Source organism: Trichosurus vulpecula, chromosome 2 (assembly GCF_011100635.1).
Source record: "Trichosurus vulpecula isolate mTriVul1 chromosome 2, mTriVul1.pri, whole genome shotgun sequence".
Classification (NCBI taxonomy): Eukaryota; Metazoa; Chordata; class Mammalia; order Diprotodontia; family Phalangeridae; genus Trichosurus; species Trichosurus vulpecula.
The window spans coordinates 227461823-227480408 of NC_050574.1; the positions used below are offsets into that span (position 1 = coordinate 227461823).

An 18586-nucleotide genomic window follows, 5' to 3' on the forward strand; every position below is an offset into this window, starting at 1 on the left:
ATCTCAAAACATTGTTTATAAATTGTTTTGAAATCATTTCTACTAGAACAGTTGATCGTGTTCTTTAGACATAAAGACACAATGCACAATACAATATTGATAGATACAATCTCTGGTGTTGTGGGAAAGTCCTACCCCTGCCAAAAAGTAAATCACATCTTTTTAAAAATTTAACACTATCGTTAAAATCCCCTTCCCTTTTCTCTGTTTCTTAAACGAAAAATTAGAAACAACTGAGTTACTTTCTGATTGTAGAAGATTTGGTTAACAGACAAGGTATTCCTTGTTTAGAGAAACACAAAACGTCTCGCTTGCACACACGTATTGCAGTTATAGCAAAGGCATTTATAGCTTGGCCCTTAATTCTGAGAGAAGGGGAAAATCCGTTAAGGATGTTTTCCTAACCATTCCAAAAGCGAATGTTTATTTTCACAGTTCATAATCACTTTTATTTGTGAATGCTCCCAATTACTCTGAATTTACCTCATCTGTGCGATTTTACCCAATTTCAGCCATCTGTCAATCGGATTTTTGCATATGTGAAGACAAAAGTGCATCTTAGTCTAATTGAAGAATTTAATTTTTTATGCTTTCAGAAAATACTTTTAAATCAGGGCTCAACTTTTATTTACGTGAATACAAATGCTAGTAGGTGGTACACGATAGACGAGAAAGGGTAGAGCGGTAGGGTTAAATATTCTGATATGGGCACACAACACTAAGCAGGAGTGTTGAGCCCTTAAGTACTTACTTAGTTACTCGCGGCTAGCTAGGTCATACACTCCATTAAAACCCTACTCTTTCATCCTCCTTCTTCCGGCCCCAGTATTATGCAAATCATGTCAGGAACCCAGGGGCAATATGAACCATTTTCCCGCCGCTCGAAGAAGGACTGGACAGCAAAGTAAAAAGAGTAAGATAGGGAGTGTAAAAAAAAAATTGTTTGTCTTTTTGAAGGCGGAGTTGCCAATGGCATTTTCTTCCCTTTAATAAGCTGACTATGGAAAAACTCTTTTAGGGGTTAGATGAGGAAGCCTAGGCCCACGAGTTATTGCACCGTTCAGGACCTGCGCCTCTAGGCGCGGGAAAGCCTGAGCCCAGCCCCGCCCCGTCCCGGGTCGGCCTCTGCGCGCGCCCCTCCCGCAGTCTCTGCTCGCTCCCTCCCTCGCGCTCCTCTGGCTTCCGAGGAGCCGCTATCGGTATTCTCAGCTGCCCGCGCCTCTGCTTCCCCGGGAGCGGTCCCTTCCCTTTAAAGCTCCCTTCTCGTGGACTCCCGCCGCCACTCATGGATCCTTTCCGCATGCAGGTGAGGATGCGCGTCTCCGAAACTTGGAATTCCACGCAAGTGTGCCGGATGAGTGGAGAGGGGGAGGAGGGCGGTTGGGGGGCAGTTTTGTCAATTCTGCAGAAAGAAGTTCGTCCACCTGGGTGGTTGAGGCGCCGAAGTTTTCCTCCCCAAAGCGGAGCAAGAGTGGAGGAACACATAAGGTCCCCACTCGGTCTGGGAAGTAGTTATTTAGAATCTGTGCATGTGTGTGCGTGCCTTCAGACTCCACGTGGAGCAGGGCTGCACGCGATCTCTTGCTAGGGGAGGCTGCTCCACAGCTCGAACCTGCGGGCGCCTTTACTCCCACCTTGCGTAAGCGGGGTCTGCTGGCCCGGGGCTCACCCCTCACTACCCTCGGGCCACCCTGGGAGGAGTGAGTTAAGGGGAGATTAGGCCGAAGGCGGGAAGAGAGTTTAGGAATCTTGCATTCCCATCCCACCCCTCCCGCTGCCTTTCTTCCTCGCTGGGGCTTAAGCTGCTTTCGTGCATCTTTGCTTAACCCCTTTGCTTGCTCCACGTCTTGCCCGCCACCCCACCCAGGCTATACCCACATGCTTGCGCCTTGGTGGGCATAGCGAGGAAATGAATGGGACTATGGAATGTTCCAAGGGAACACTATTCTGTCTGATGATTTTTTTGGTGTGCCATTTGATCTCCATGCCCCTCATGATAATCCTAATATACATCATCGTATCTGAATAAAGTTGAAGTCTTACCAGTTCCTTAATCTCCTGTTAAAATGCACCTTGTCTACATCGCCAGCAATGATCCCTGCTGCTGGACGTGCTTCCTTCCCCCTTTGGAATTAGCATTTGAATTTGTGTGTGTCCTATCACCCCGTTAGGTTGCAAACTCTTTGAGGTTAGGCTTAAAGTTCTGGTTAATGGAGCTTCTATCCCCCGGTTCCCCCACCCCCACCCCCTTCAGAGATTGTAAGATAGAGCCTATGGGAAAGGGAACCAGAGAGCGGGGTCTGCACCGGGGCCAGAGCAGTGGGGGTTGGGCAGAAAGGAAAAAGCAAAGCTTTCCCTCGGGGAGGGGAGTTAAGTGATGTGTCGGAGGTGGAGCTCTGCGATTGTGTGAGGTTGATAAGAAAGTACCCTTTGCCACCGAGAATCTGTGTAGCGACCTCGTGGATTGGAGCAGTTGTTTAGTACTTTGATGTTGGAATAGAAATTTCTGGCTCAGGCTTATGAGGTTGGCATTACCTCTTGCTTTTAGTTAAGTGTTTAAAGATGGATCTGGAGTCTGAAATCGTGCTCAGATTCTGTAGCTGACACATCTGTGTCTCTAAAAGTTAACTGCGTAGTTTACAAAGTTTTATTTAGCTCGTGACAGTAGTTACAGTGTTGCACACACCTGCTGGAGAGACAAGCTCTCATTAGAGACAAACCTAGGTTTCTTGGTAATTTATTAGCAGATGTATGGAGAACAAAAAGTCCTGGTAATACACCTGATGCATAGATCACGGATACAAAGTACTTCCTTGAAATATTTATTACATACTTTTAAGGGTCTTTTTATGCCTAATAATGAGCCCACAACAACAGAAATCACATTTTTCTCACTTTAGGATATCTTCTAGACATAAACCATCCAAAAATAATTCCTAGAAGTGACTTAGATCCCTCTGCCCTCCCAAGTTACCATAGCATTTCCAATTTGTGCCATTAATGGCACTTACCTACTTTGTGTCATAATTATTTGGCTACGTGACCTGTCCCTGTATTCAGCAATAAGCTAATAGATATTTATTTTTGTATCCCCTCTGTCCCTTGTACTGTGCTTTGCACGGAGTTGGCACTCAAATGTTTGAATAAGCAATTAGCATTTGGAAAGTAAGCAGTGTGGTGCATTTTAAAGAGTCTTGGATTTGCAGTCAGGACCTAATATTAGTACTAGGTCTTTCACTTACTACTTGGATCACATTTGAGAAGTCACTTAATCTCTGAGCCTCAGTCTCACCCTCTGTAAATTGAAGGGTTGCCCTTGATGGCCTCTGCTTTCTCTTCTTGCTCTGAATTTAGGATGCTTGGGCTTGATACTTGTAAGTTAAGGTCCACATTAAGCTGGGATGACCAATTGGTGCTTGAGCAAAAAGGACAGACTTAACCAGTCAGAGATGTGGAAGGAATGCATTCCTGGCACCCGATGATCCACTATGTAAATCACAGATGTCCAGAACTGGCTGGAAGAGTGGCTAATGGTCCATTTTAGCCAGAAGGTGGATAGAGTGGAGGATAATAGTGTGAAATAAAGCTGGAAGAATGATAATTTTTAAAAACCAAATTTGGTCACATAAACAATTGAATGGTCCCAAGATAATAAAATATATGACTTTTCTGATAAATTGGTGAGGGACAAGAATTAAGTTAGAGGTGCACTGGATTTCAGGTCAGAGAAACTGGGTTTAGATCCTAGTTTTTCTGTGTCTTTGCATAAATTCTCTCTGAGCTTTAAATTTCCTCTTGTGAAATGAAGAGGTTGGACTATGGTCCCTAAAGACCCTTCCGGTAATGCTTATGATCCATAAATTTCATTTTAGAGAGGAGCATGTTACTTTTATATAAAAAACTTTTATTTGATATGCAGGTGTCTTCACTGAAGTTGATAAAGTCAAAGGATAGATTTGTTTTTGTTTTTTTTTTTTTGCTATTCCTGCCAGGATTTTCTACTGACTGAGTACCAGAAATCTCTCTACATCTTGTGGGCTTGATATGGATCATAGGGATACTGCTTGAATTACCTCTTGGAGGTAGTGTGGTACTGTGAAACATTATTATTTTAATGTGGAGTCAGAGGACTCAGATTTTAATCATGACCCTGTTACTTACTAGAAAGACCAGAGTTTAAGAATACCTAGTAGGACCTAACTACATCATTTGACATCCTGCATTTTTTTATTGGTAAGGCAAAGAAAATAGGATGAAATTTTTTATTTCAAAGTAAAATATTAATTTTTTGCATCACTTGATGGGCTTAATGCATCTGATGTTAAACTATTTTTGCAACCTTGGGCGGGTCTTAACCTCTTGGCCTTAACATCCCCATCTGTAAAGTACATCCTAGAATTGGATCATAGATTTAGAGATGAAAATGATTTTGGGTCAACTATTTCCATAATGAATGATCCCTAATATCCCTCCCAGCTCCAAACCCTGTGATTGCTATAGTAATAAGAATTAAAGAACTTACCCTTCTGACTTGTTGAGCTCAATGGGTCAGCTCCAGTAGCTTTACTTTAGACAGTTTAAAGCATAAAAACCAAGAAGACTTAACTAGAACACGGAACATTAAGTTTACGTTTTTAAAAAGCAACTGGATTTTTGTATTCGTGTTGAATTGTATGCTGTTATTGAGGGGATCAGGAAAAAAACCAAACAACTCCAGAAGTTGCATAGCAAGGAGATTGAAACTCAACAAGTGGGACTAGAGGCTTAGAATCACCCACTTAGACACCCTTCTTGTTGGGTGCTGCTTTCCTACAGATAAAATGAGCAGACGGGCCAATGTCCATTATTCTATGAGAAATTGCCATCTATCTAAACACCTAAAGGGAATTTCATACAACATGTGAAATGGATCTTTGAATGTCAGTTGGCTCTTTTTACTCATATGAAAAAGCCTCAACTTATTTAGCTGTTTATTCCACAATATTGAAGCATCTAGTTTGTGAGGACTGGGGCTGCAATCATTGCCACTTCTGATTGGAGTGAAGTCATATTTGGAATCCCTCCACCTTGATTGATCTGTCTGTTGGCCCTGCCCAACTTCTTACCTTGGGAAATGGGCATCCATATATAGTTCCAGAGCTACATAGGAAAAGACCTCTTAGGTTTGAGTTTGGCTAAGGGAGAAAAGTAAGGGAGTTATTTTTTTCAGAAGTGTAGCGTGGTCAGATTGAAAGAATCAGGACTGAAAAATTTGGGAAACCTAATGTTGAGCTTGGGAGATTTTGAAGTTAAGTGCTAAGTGGCTCCAAAGATGTTCGAAGAAATTATTTTTAAAAGAGTAATTGCCACTCCCTCCAATTTATGAACAGCATCTTTTATTTGAAGGCATGCTGACCTGGTTTTGGATTGATTTTTTTTCTCTTAATAACTAGCTCCGCTTTATTATCTCATCAAGAGCATAAGAAATGGGCTCCATTGCCTCTTAATGTTTTAAACATGCAAAACTCAGAAAATTAATGTGTTGAAAGTTAGACGGTGCAGTAAGCATCATATTTAATCGGATTGCAATTTCCATTTTCAGCAAAAGGACCCTTCTATAAAGAAGAACTTCAAAAATTTCAGAAATGTGAAATTGATTTCCATGGAAACCTCGTCATCCTCTGATGACAGTTGTGACAGTTTTGCTTCTGATAATTTTGCAAACACAGTAAGTGCAGTATGAGAATAAACAGAATTGAGTCTGCGATGCTGAAAATGCCCCAAATGCTTTGTACGTGATTAAAACTGCTTGCTTTTTGCCTACATTTCTATACAGCCGTTATGAAAATACAGTATGCTCTGTAATTTCATTTCACTTTTTGCTGTGGTTCTAGGTAGTAATTGTTGGAGGTAGATTAGCTACTTATTCTATCCTTTTGAAATGTCGCCTAACCTAACATGCCTGATGATTTGCCATAACAACTCAGAAATCATTTGTAAACCCCTGAACCATTTTTCTTTGTAACAAAAGCTATTCTCTTGTAGTGCACTTGTAAATGTGATTTGCTCTCTGCACGGTTTATGGAAAATTGGTTCTTCAAAAGGGAAAAAAAAAAGATGCACAATGGCATTTATTTATTTATTTTACAGAAGCCCAAATTCAGGTCAGATATCAGTGAAGAACTGGCAAATATTTTTTATGAGGACTCTGATAATGAATCTTTCTGCGGCTTTCCAGAAAGTGAGGCACAGGACCTAAGAGGGGATTGTGAAATTTTACACAAACCCAAACTCAGGCCAGATATCACTAAAGAACTGGCCACTGTTTTTTATGCTGACTCTGATGATGAATCATTCTGCGGCTTCTCAGAAAGCGAGATACAAGATGGAATGGTGAGTTTCAGGGTATGTCAATATCTGGAATTACTGTATAGTACCAAAATGAAATACTTATTCCCAGTTTGATTTCCTTTTGTAGTTTACCTTTTTTTTTTTTTGTCATTTTAGGTGACTTACCATAAAATAATTGCTTTTAGATAATAAAGTCAACCTAATTCATGGTTTGAAGTTTAGATTTTATTAAAAAAAAATTCTGGAAAGAAAAATAGTTCTAATTTTAAGGAATATTCATGATGAAAAACACGTGTCCTTTTGTAGCATTTACTCACCACTGAGTTCTAGCTTGTAAGAATTGCTTATGAGTATTGTAGAAATACTAAAACTTAGAGCAGAAAGTCAGAGGTTGATTCATTTTGTTCCAGAACCTTAGGTTTCATGAAACCATTAGTGGGAAGTTCAGTTAGTTTGAAAGTCTGGTGCTATAAGGTACTTTAGCAGGTATAAGGATAATGAGGGACCCTTCTTTCCCCTAGCATTTTCCGTGCTTGGCTTTATCTGTGCCCTGCTGCTGCTGCTGCTGCTGCCACTGCTGCCATTACCTCTTCATTTCTACTGCTGCTGGGTCACCTACCCCCTTCTCCTTTCAATTGGCTCAAAAAGTTTACTGCTTCCTTGGGAACCCAAGATATATCCCAGGAGATGAATGTGCTTTTTCCTTTGCCCAGCTTAGTAGAAGGAATGCCTTCTGTACCTTAGACCTATTAATTTTGTGTCTGGACTGGAAAAATGAAATGAACATCAGTGGGGAACATCTCACTGCCCAGTGATTGCATTTCAGTTACACATGTCATCCCAGAGCCTCAGGGACTAGCAGCTACAATTCTAAGCTGATTAGCTTAGAAGCATACCTTGAAGAAAATGAAGCAGCTGCATAATGAATATTTCCCTGCAAACACATAGGTGGCTTAAAATATTAAGGGAAGTTTCAAAAGGTGCTTCATTTGGTCACCAATTTTGAAAGGGTAATGGCAAGCACTGTCAGTGACCTGTATAGAGTGGTAATGGTTTTCTTTTGCCCAGACCAAGTAACTTCACTCTTTGTATAAAGAGCAAGTTGGTATTCTTCCTAGAAAGGAAGATAACAGGATTAAGGAAGAGGAACTCTTCTATTCTCCAGATTCTCAGGAAGAGTGAAACATTCCTTGAAAAAAAATGGAAGGTCTTCAAGGAAAAAACAAAAAGGCAGATGATTTGTCAGGAGGTGGGAGGGTGAAAGAATGTGGAAGAAAGATGGGAATAACCACTTAATTCTTACAAGAACTCAGGAATGGGTATGAGGCTCTTCCTATAGAGCAGGCTGAGTTGGCCCCTCTGAGAAAGAAGCATCTACTTGCACTCCAAGGAATGATGAAGAGAGATTCTGTAGGTACATCAGGAGAGATAATCCAGTAAGGGTTTGAGGACAGAAAAAAATGAGTAATTGTTAATGATTCCTGAGGGGACACCAAGGCAGCTATTTTTTTTTTTACCTGATATTATTAGCCTTCTTGGGAGGCTATTATCGGGAAAGGGGTGGAGCCTCCCAATATTTCTTGGATCTGACGAGAACTTCCCACCTGCATTCACAGGAAGGAAAATGATACTTTCAGAAGAAAACTAGAAAACATTGCTAGGCATTATGAATTTCTGCCAATTTGAAGGAAGGAACTACAGAAAAGAGGAATAGGCAGATTTGGAAATTGAACAAATTTCAGTCGGGGGGAAGTGAGAGAGAGCAGAATGTTAACTTTAAAAAAAGTTTTATCTTTTTTTTAATGGCATGTGAAAACAGTATTTGGTCCATTTTTTTAAGTGGAATTGAGTTTTATCTAATAGTAGAAGGAAAGCACCTAATTTGCTATCAAACTGATAAATGCAAGCAAAATTAAAAACTTCACCAGTGAAGAGTAAATAGTATAAACTCAAAGGTGACTTTATTCTAAAGGTATCATATAATCCCATCTGCTCTCAACCACCCCCATCCCTAGAGGAGGCGTCTGGATGCTACTTACTCCCCATTGCCAGTGCCTGCTTTGTATTTTTTAAAGGCGCCATGTATGACTCTAGACCCTCCCTATACCACCATCAATTAATAATCTCATTCTCTTTTTAAACTTTTAAGACTGCCTGGTTGTATTACCCTATCTAGATGATTGTTGCTGCCATCTACCAACCTACTCTCATCCTCACTAAAGTATTAATGTCTAATACCCTGGCCTCGCAGTTCATTAACCCCTGTGCCCTACGTCTCCATTCAATCTCAGCTAACCAAAGGAGTGGTTGATTATGCCTTCTAATCTCACCACCCCAAACTTCTTCCTCTGCCTCAAAGACCTTGAACTCTTGAAATTTTCTCCTTATGGTCGCCTTCACTTTGATTTCTGCCTGCCATTTTTGGCTGATTAATCACTTCTTGTCCATCACCCTCTTTTCTTAGTTCCCTCCTTTTATGATTTTGACCCTGTATTTAACTGGTTCATTAAGGGCATGTTCCACCATTCTTGAATCCCTTGCCCTCTTGGCCTTCTCTGTGTACCCTACTCATCTTCAACCTTGGGTTACCTCTACCACATGCCTATTCCACTCCTACCCACAAGCTGTGTGGTCTAGGCCCACTATAAATTACTGTTATCTAAACACAACTACACAAGTACATAGCAATCCTTGTATTCCTTTTTGATTGATTTTCTGTCACTGTTCCCATAAGTTACTAACCAAACCCTTCAACCCTCAACAAGCTGAGGGACTTTGCTTAATGTTTCATTGAAAACACATACATGCATGCATCATAGATACCAGTGGAGGCAGCATATTGACTTTGAAAACCACAAATTAACATTGCCTGTATTATTTTTATTTATTTTATTAAATGTTTCTCAATTATATTTAAATGTGATTCTCTTCACACTGGAAAACAAGTTTGACAGCTCCAGTCTACACTAATTTCTTCTGTTTGATCTTCAGCCAATGACTCTTCAATCTCTTCAACATTTTTTATCCCAGAGACTTCAGACTCCTCGTTTGTCTGTTCGCTCCATTTTCTGATCTATCATCTTCAAAGTCATAGAATCTCAGAATTTGGAGGGACCTCAGAGACCCATCTGGGTGGCTTTAGACCCCAACCATTCTACTCAGCCTGGTCTTATAAAGAACTTCATTGGCCTCTCACTTTGCTAAATCCAGTTGCCTTTTATTGGCCTATTCTTGGACCTTTCTATAATAATTTGCACTACCAACCACTCTCTTATCCTGAACTCTTCCTTTCACTTGATTTGTATAATATTTTTTCTCCTGATTCCCCTACATGTTTGACTACTCCATTGTTTACTTTACTGGTTCAGCCTCACACACCTACCCAGTGTGGGTATCTGTCCCTTCAGGTTCCCTTGCCTAGGCCCTTTTCTGTATATACCATATTCCTTGAAAATCTCATCTACTTTCCCAGTGTACTTAATCCAATCTAGACTTATTCTGAACTTCTAGTTCCATATTTTCAATTGCCTTCTGTGTTCATCTGCTTGGGTGTCTATCCCAAGACTTCAAAGTTGGCATGTTTAAAATTGAACTAATATCATCTCTTCTTCGTAGAGGAGGAAGCACAGTATAAATACTGCATTCAACTTGGAGTTGGACCTGCTATGTAATCCTTGATAAATTTTTTAACCTCTCTGTACTTGTTTCCCCATCTATAAGGTGAGGGGTTTGGACTTACTAGTCTCAAAGATGCCTACCGTCTAAGTCTGTGGTCCTATATTCCTGTTTCTATCTCTGGTACCATCAACTTCTTTATCATCCAGGCTCATCTTTGATTTGTTCTTCCCCTCACTTCATATCCAGTCGCTTGCCAAGTCCCATCCATTGTCTTGCCACTATATTTCTCAGATTTGTCTCCATTTCTTCATTTACAGTCACCAGCCTAGGCTCTCTGCCCATCCATTCTTCTCAAACTCCCTTTTCTTCAACGGCCACTTAATTCCATAAAGCCTTCCTGATCCCACTGCCCAGCCCTACCCTACCTGAAAGTGTTTCCTTTTCAAATTTTCCTTGGGCACATGAATCTATGTATACAACTAAATTCTGTAACGTGAGCTATTCAGAGACAAGGATCATCATTTTTCATTTTTATATCTCATACTTAGTACAATGTTTTGCATATGCTATAGGCACATAAATAAATGTTTAAATGAGATGAAATTGGGTATAGGGAGAAGCAAGAGGCTGTTGATTCTTTGGCCTGTTGATTAGGTGAAATATGCATTAAGAAAATGAGTTGTGTGACCCAGGGTGAGTCTTTAACTTCTCTTGGTCAGGAAATAGATTCCATCTCAAATATTTTCTGGCTGTAATAGCCTTTTGAGGGTAAAAACAATTATATGAGATTATCTGTTTCATTCTGACTAGTGATAAGAGTACTAATTATATTACATCCAGATTACTATCTGATGTTGATTATCTAGGAAGTTGGTTCGTTTATGTGTTCATTTTTTTGATATGTCAGGTAAGTATTGTAAAATTAAATAAATTGTTTTGTTTGAACAGAAATTGGATTCTGATGATGAAGGCAGGAGGACTCGGAGTCAAATGAAACGTTTGGGTCCTTTGCAAGTAGCTCTAAAGTTTCCAACCAGAGACCTCAAAGGGGCAAGGAAGCAGAAAGCAGCCCCGCCCAAAGCCCCAGAGGTTCCCGCTTCCAATTCTGATTCTGACTCCGAAGATGAGAAAGGCTCCAGTTTTTTGGAAAAGAGGGCATTAAATATAAAGGAAAACAAGGCAATGGTATGTGCTGTACAATCCTGTGGTCAAATCTATTTAATACTGCTCTTTCATCTTGTACAAGATAATGTTACTTTTTTTCCCTATAAATCCATTTTCTTTCTTTTTTTTAATTTATTTTTTTCTTTTTGGTTTACAACACTCAGTTCCACAAGTTTTTGAGTTCCAAATTTTCTCTCCCCCTCCCCGGCAAGAAGGCATGTAATCCATTATAGGTTCTACATATACCTTCACTTTGAACTTATTGACACAATAGTCAAATTGTAAAGAAGAATTATAACCAATGGCATGAACCATGAGAAAGAAGAAACAAAACCCAAAAAGAAGGGAAAAAGAGAGAGTAAATAGTTTGCCTCAATCTGCATTCACACTCCATAATTCTTTCTCTGGATGTGGATGGTGAGTCTTTGGAGCTGTCTTAGAAACCTTGTATTGCCGAGGAGAGCCAGGTCTGTCAAAGTTAGTCATCACAGATATCATGTGTCTGTAATTGTGTATAATGTTCTCCTGATTCTGCTCCCCTCACACTCAGCATCTGATTACTTAAGTCTTTCCAGGTTATTATGACGTCCTCTGTCTACTCATTTCTTATGACACAATAGTATTGCCATTACATTCATATACCACAACTTGTTTAGCCATTCCCCAATTGATGGGCATCCCCTTTACTTCCAATTCTTTGCCACCACGAAAAGAGCTGCTATAAATATTTTATACGGGTCCAGATAATGTTACTTCTTAGGGCTATCTGTGTTTTATGATAGTTCATAACATGTTCTCTCAAATTGGTGGCTCTTTTGTCAGTCTTTTGAAACTGTGTTTAAGTGTTTTAGTTGATACCTTCAAAGAATTCCTGTGCTTTCAGATTTTTAGATGTTAAGATATGATAACAAAAGAAATAAATAAAGGTGACCTCAATTTCTAAAGTTGCGGACTCAGGAACTTGTTCTAATTAGGAAATTGTTCTAATAAAATGATTTATTCACTTTAGGTTTTTGTTTCCTCTTCTCCCCCCCCCCCCCCCCATCTCTCCACTCCCCTACCCTTCAGCTTGCAAAACTAATGTCAGAATTACAAAGTTTCCCGGGATTATTTACTGAAAGGAGATCACTTCCAGGTAGTAGCCCAGTAAGTATAAATTCATTTTGTTTGCTTATACTTCACAGAACAAGTATATTAGCAGATTTAATTAAAACCATCAGGTTAAAAAAAAGTTGGGTTTCTTGATACTATATATGATTGCAAATTTTAGGAACAAAACCAGTATGATTAAGATCAATTAGGCAAATGCAGTGCAAAGAAAAGAAAATTAGCATCACCTACCTTCACCTTTAATAGATTATTTTCTGTTGAGCACTAGTGAACACACAGTATATCTTGGACTCAATAGACTGCTTTTAGAAGGAGTTTTGGAACAATAATGGAGATGGTATTGGTTCCTTTTTCTTAGCTAAGACTAAATGGATAAATGACTCTACTAAGCATCATGTACTGATGAGGACTTAGTGACAAAAATGAAACTCCCTCCCCTTAAGGGGCTTGTGTTTTATTGAGAGAAACAATTTCTAGACCTTCAAGCAGATATAAAATTTATGTAATTTCAGAGTGTGCAGTACTAGCCGCTTTGGAAAAGGAATCAATTGAGATCAGCAAGATCTCCTTAAGAGGAAGAAATAAGGAACCTCCATTGTTCTCTAGGAGACTAGATTTTGCCCAGACTAGGGAATTAGGCTTAGTTCCTGTGGGTCCATTAGCACCAGTCTCACTTAACTCAGATTTTAAAGTAGTGTTCTTTGTTTGGAAGAAAGTATTTTTAGGAAAATATATTTTCTTCCTTCATGGAGGTTTTCCATTTTAGCAGGCGAAGCCAAATCGAAGGCGCTCTTTCCCAAGAGACCCCTCAAGGAGAAACCCTGAACGAAGAGCTCGTCCACATACCAGGTCAAGATCTCTTGTCGAAGGACCCCCAGATCTGCACTTAGAAGATGAAATAGATTTTGAGGACAAGTACATGTTGGTGAGAAAACGGAAGAGCATCGATGGATATATGGATGTAGGTTCCCTCTATTTCTGTTCTATGAAAGTCAGAATCTAGAATTTTACTGTATCATTGTTCTGTCCTCCCCCTCCTCTTTGTTTTTGGTTTTTTCTTTTTTTCTTTTTTTTGGGGGGGGGTGAAGTTTGCTACAAAAACTTGTAACCTTTGGTTTAGGGCAAAAAAAGACTGAAATCCTACTCCCATATCTCTTTGGGGTATGGCAGTGACCCAGGGTTCTCAAGTGCCTTTCCAGTAATTAATTAGGTTAAGTAGATTCCTACTATGATGGAAAGATTTCAGGCATAGGCTTGGTGATGGACTGTGTGACTGTTATCTGGGGACCAGTCTATAAATAGAGAGAGTCTAATCAACAGAGGATTGGGCACAGTAATCCATTAAGAGCATATACTAAAGAGCAACCATGTTGATGGAGGGTATAACTTCACCATTGAAAATGGTGGCTCTTAGGTTGGGTTGGTATCAAAATGTTTTATTTATATTGCATGGGTGCATCTATACAATTAACATGACAACCTGTCTTTTTCCATAAATACTAAGGAAGCTTTTTAGGCTGATTGTGCCAAGAAACTAAGAGTATGCCTATGAAATTTAAAACCAGACTTAAGTGTGGGAATTATTTTTATAAATTGTTGTCACATAGGATGATGCCACACCCAGAAGTCGTCGCCCAGGTACCATGACCCTTCCTCATATCGTTCGTCCAGTGGAAGAGATTACAGAGGAAGACCTGGAAAATATCTGCATCTCCTCCCGGGACAAGATCTACAACCGTTCATTAGTAAGATCCTCTAAGTCAGAGATTTTTAATCTTTTTGGCATTATGGACCCCTTGGACGTTGGTGAAGCCTATGTTTTTACATACATATAATAAAATATAGGAGCAGCTAGGTGGCACAGAGAGTAGAACACCAGCCCTGGAGTCAGGAGATCCTGAGTTCAAATCTGCCCTTAGACATTTGACACACTTAACTAGCTGTGTGACCTTGAGCAAGTCACTTAACTCCAATTGCCCTGCCTTGCCCCCTCCAAAAAATAAAATACAGAGGATTGCAAAGGAAACCAGTTATATTGAAATAGTTATAAGATATATATATATGTATATATATATCTTAAAAACCAGTGCATTTTCACAGACTTCAGGTTAAGAATTAAAAAACTCTTCCTCTAAGAGGATGTCTTGCTAGAATAGGGTAACATGTTTTTCACCGTATTCAATTCTCCTTAAAATTTGCATGTTAGCTAGACTAGGTTTCCATTCAAGGTAGGTGGGTGATTTGCTAATGGTACTGCAAAGGGGGAGTGCCCAGACCCTCTCATGGGATTCTGGTACCCTCCTTCCCCTTCTGACTAATCACAAACTATGCTTAGGACTCAGGTATAAACAGGACAGTATAAAACATGGTGTCGCTCATCTTCTGGTTATTTTTTAAACCGCAGAGTTTTGAAGATGAGAATGGACTCACTGTGGTTCATTCCCACCCACCCCTACTTTGAATCAAACACCTTGTAGAAGAGAAAGTAGGAGTTTGATGAAAAAAATATTATTTTTATATATATTATTATATATATAATATATATTATTATATATATTATATATTATATAATACATATATTATATATAATATATATTATATATATTATTATTATTATTATAAAATATATTATTATTATTCTGATTTGATGAAATGGCTGCCTCTGAAGCTGTTTTGTCCTGGCAGGATACTTAGTTCATTTTGACATCTAATACAAATGACAGTGAGCTACTTGAGGCTCCACCATAGTCATTAAGTTCAGTCATTAAGCCTGTTATTTTCTCAACAGAAACCAGCCTGCTTGTTCTCACTTGCTGCCTTTTTTGCTTCAGGGTTCCACCTGTCACCAGTGTCGCCAGAAGACTATTGACACCAAGACAAATTGCAGAAACCCAGAATGTTTTGGAGTTCGAGGACAGTTCTGTGGCCCCTGTCTTCGAAATCGATACGGCGAAGAGGTCAAAATAGCATTGCTGGACCCAGTAAGTGCCATGGAGGGATTCTAGCTCTGCTGTTTCCTAGTAAGGGTGGGAAGATTTATCTGGGGTTTTGGAGTAAATCAATAAAAATTTGTTAAATGCCTCATGTACCAGACACTGTGCTAAGTGCTGGGGCTACAAAGAGGCAAAAGACAGTCCCTGCCCTCAAGGAGCTTACAGTCAGAGGGACTGGAAATTAGCTATAAATGAATGCCCTACTTTCTCCTTAACTGCTTAAATTTTCTTAAAATGTTACTTAACAGTGCTAAATTTAGGGGCAGCTATGTGGCGCAGTAGTAGAGCATGGGCCTGGAGTCAGGAGGACCTGAGTTCAAATCCAGCCTCAGACATTTGACACACTAGCTGTGTGACCTTGGGCAAGTCACTTAACTCCAATTGCCCTGCCTTCCCCCTCCAAAAAAAGTACTCAGTTTCCCACATTTTGAATGGGCTTTTCTGAAATAGGCAGTAAATATCTTTAAGGTTTGCTCTGAAATTAAGGGTGTAGAATAACCAGTAGTTTCTGTATCAATCAGTAAATATTAAGCGCCTACCATCTGCCAGGCATTTTGCTAGGCACTGGGGATATAAAAAGAGGCAGAAGACAGTCCTTGCCCTCAAGTAACTTGAAATCTAATATATGAGTTAGTTCAGTTATACTTTTCTTGGAGTTGCATAGATCTGCAGTGAGTGACCTCTGAATTTCCTTCCAACTCTGAGGCTTTATGATTCTAAGATGTGTGGTTCTTGTTATCAAGAAACTTTATTCTCTCGGTTGTTTTACTCATTTCACCCACATTTCTTTTATCAGAAGAAGTATGAGGGACACGAAGAGAAAAATGTAAAAAAAAAATAAATAAACGTCCCATTTAGAATTTTTTACTTGTCTGTGTTAACCTTTTATTGTCTGTTTAAAAAAAATTTTTTTTTAAACCCTAGAATTGGCATTGCCCACCTTGTCGTGGAATCTGCAACTGCAGCTTTTGTAGGCAGCGAGATGGACGATGTGCAACTGGTGTGTTGGTGTATTTGGCCAAGTACCATGGTTTTGGAAATGTGCATGCTTATTTGAAAAGGTAAGATGTCTGTGGATCTGTCTGCTTGTGCCTAAAACAAAAATGAAATAACCCCTAGGGATCCTGGTGCCACCAAAAACTAGAATTTAGAGTTATTGTTTGTTTTTCTTCTTTTGCAGTCTGAAGCGGGAATTTGAAATGGAGGCTGAAAATTGATGAAGGATTCACTGGCACCGTTTCATTTCTCCAATCTCCTTGTTAAACTTCAATTAATCTTGGGCAGTTGATGGTTAAACAACTTCACTTTTCAATCTTGATAATCAGTATTTTTTAATAGCGGGTCAAATTAAGATAAGATTAAAATCCGTTTTGGAAGCACAAGTAATATAACTTTAAGGTTGCATTGTAGTTTTTATGGTCTCCTCCTCACCCACTGTCACCCTTTAGTATTAGTGGGGAGGAAGGGGGAACGGTTCATGATTGAGTATAAAGCCCTGGAACCTAGCAATATAGGAAAACACTTGGAAATGCCTTTAAGTATTCTTAGGTAACTAACCCTCCTAATATAATACTTCACATCCGTTGAAGATTCTGGGAAGATGTAGATAAACTCAGTACTTAGAAACAGTATAGAAAATGACATGATAGGTACAGAGGACAGAGTGTAGTATTATAAAATTTGCTGAGCACACAGAGCCTGCACTTAAATACCAGGGTTTCTGTTGTCATGGGAATTACTTGCTTATAAACTTTGTTGTACATCATAAGATTTAAAATGTGCATGTACGGACTCATGATTACCTTTGTGGTATAAAATATCATGTGCTACACACAGTTATATACTTGAATAAGCATTTTTTTTTTAAAAAATCACAGCAACCAAAAAGCATGTAAGACCTTCAGTATTAGGTGTGCCTAACGGTTTCCCCTCCTCTCTTCCCCAATAATCTTGCAGTTGAAAACTGGACTAAGCTTAAAATCCTTGGTGTTAGACTTCAGCATATCTGCTTTTTCTTTCCTGTGTTTTATACAGCTCCTATGTAGGGTATTTCAAAATATCTCTTAGACCATATTGTATGGAAAGTTGGCATAAGCAATAGCCTACAGTGCTTAGCATTTCTGCTTGACTGAAGAAAATAACAGGCCACGCACAGAGTTGACTTTAGATTTTACATTCTCCGTTGCAAACTGGAAAGTGCCTTCTTGAAGATGGAAGAAATTAAATGGTTACATCCAGAGTACTTTCTGATCCTAGTCTGGGGGATAACATCCATGTTTGGCTTTTAGTATTAAATTGAATTGGGAGACAGGACATTACTGTACTCTGAGGGTCCCTTGTACTTTCCTGTACATGTAGCATTCAGTCACGGTTCTTACGCAGTGTTGGAAGCATAATTAGACCTTAAATCAGAAAGCAAAGCAAACCTTGTAAATAGGTCTTTAGATCTGTAATGTTCTTTTGTATACAAAATTTTATTTTATTAATAAAAATTATTGTTCAGATTTGTCCTTCCTTTCTTTGATGCCCTTATTTCAGGGGAGAAAAGTAATAAGAGAAATAAACATTTATATCAACTAATTTCAACCAAATGTGAGATTCAGGATGTACTGCTTCTACTCCCTGGACTGGTCCTTCATGTCTAACTCAAATAGAAATGCAGGCCACTAAACGATGCTTAAAGATCCTCATGGGCACATCTTGACTTAGAGAACCACTTACTAACATTGTTAATATGCATTGGTTTCTTTGTGACCCCATTGAGGGGTTTTCTTGCCAAACATACTATGGTTTGTCATTTCCTACTTGTTTCAACAATCAGGCTAGCAGCTGCTCTGGGGGTGTAAAACCAACAACAACCAGATCGCAGAATGCTGCAAGCTCAGGTTCTTTTGATCTGCTTTACAGCAGCATGAAGGGGTTAACAATCTTACTTTAATCCAGCATACAGATATCATTCACTTAGTTCAGTGGAAAAAGCCAGCACCGTGAACTTCAGAGCAAATACAAACAAATTACAAACATCAACAGACAGACCTTGTCTGATTCAAATCCCGATTCATAGTTACCAGAGTTCAACCAAGTTCAAACATCCAGGCAAGCTGGAGGGCTCTTAACTACAGCTGCCAGGAGTCTCCACATCAGCACACCACCAAGAGTGAGAGCCCTAAGCAAAATAGCTCCGTTCTCTCTTTGTACACTTTTAGACGCCATCGAACATCATCTGAGCAACCAGAACCTAGGCTCTTACTGTTGGCTCTGGAGTTAGCACCTCCCTTCATTGGCCCCACCTTAGTTACCAATTCACACCCACATAGGCTTAGCACCTAACACATAGGTTTGGGGCCTGGGGTTTAGCACCTAGTAAGGCT

The 18586-nt window shown here is 39.5% G+C and overlaps 1 protein-coding gene across 1 annotated transcript; it reads left to right on the forward strand.

Moving 5' to 3' along the window:
- The first annotated feature begins 1285 nt into the window (after positions 1 to 1285).
- On the forward strand, positions 1286 to 16909 carry CDCA7 (cell division cycle associated 7). The gene is made up of 10 exons (XM_036746835.1): positions 1286 to 1306; positions 5582 to 5707; positions 6130 to 6372; positions 10897 to 11133; positions 12181 to 12258; positions 12989 to 13183; positions 13830 to 13967; positions 15054 to 15203; positions 16140 to 16276; positions 16396 to 16909. The coding sequence occupies exons 1-10, from the start codon at positions 1286 to 1288 to the stop codon at positions 16430 to 16432; spliced, it is 1362 nt and encodes a 453-aa protein (XP_036602730.1). The 3' UTR covers positions 16433 to 16909.
- Positions 16910 to 18586: the final 1677 nt, after the last annotated feature.

Coding starts and splice junctions, on each gene's coding strand:
- CDCA7 (XM_036746835.1), top strand. CDS start 1,286: ATGGATCCTTTCCGCATGCAG. Junction 1,307..5,581: donor TGGATCCTTTCCGCATGCAG/GTGAGGATGCGC, acceptor TTCCATTTTCAG/CAAAAGGACCCTTCTATAAA. Junction 12,259..12,988: donor CACTTCCAGGTAGTAGCCCA/GTAAGTATAAAT, acceptor TTTCCATTTTAG/CAGGCGAAGCCAAATCGAAG.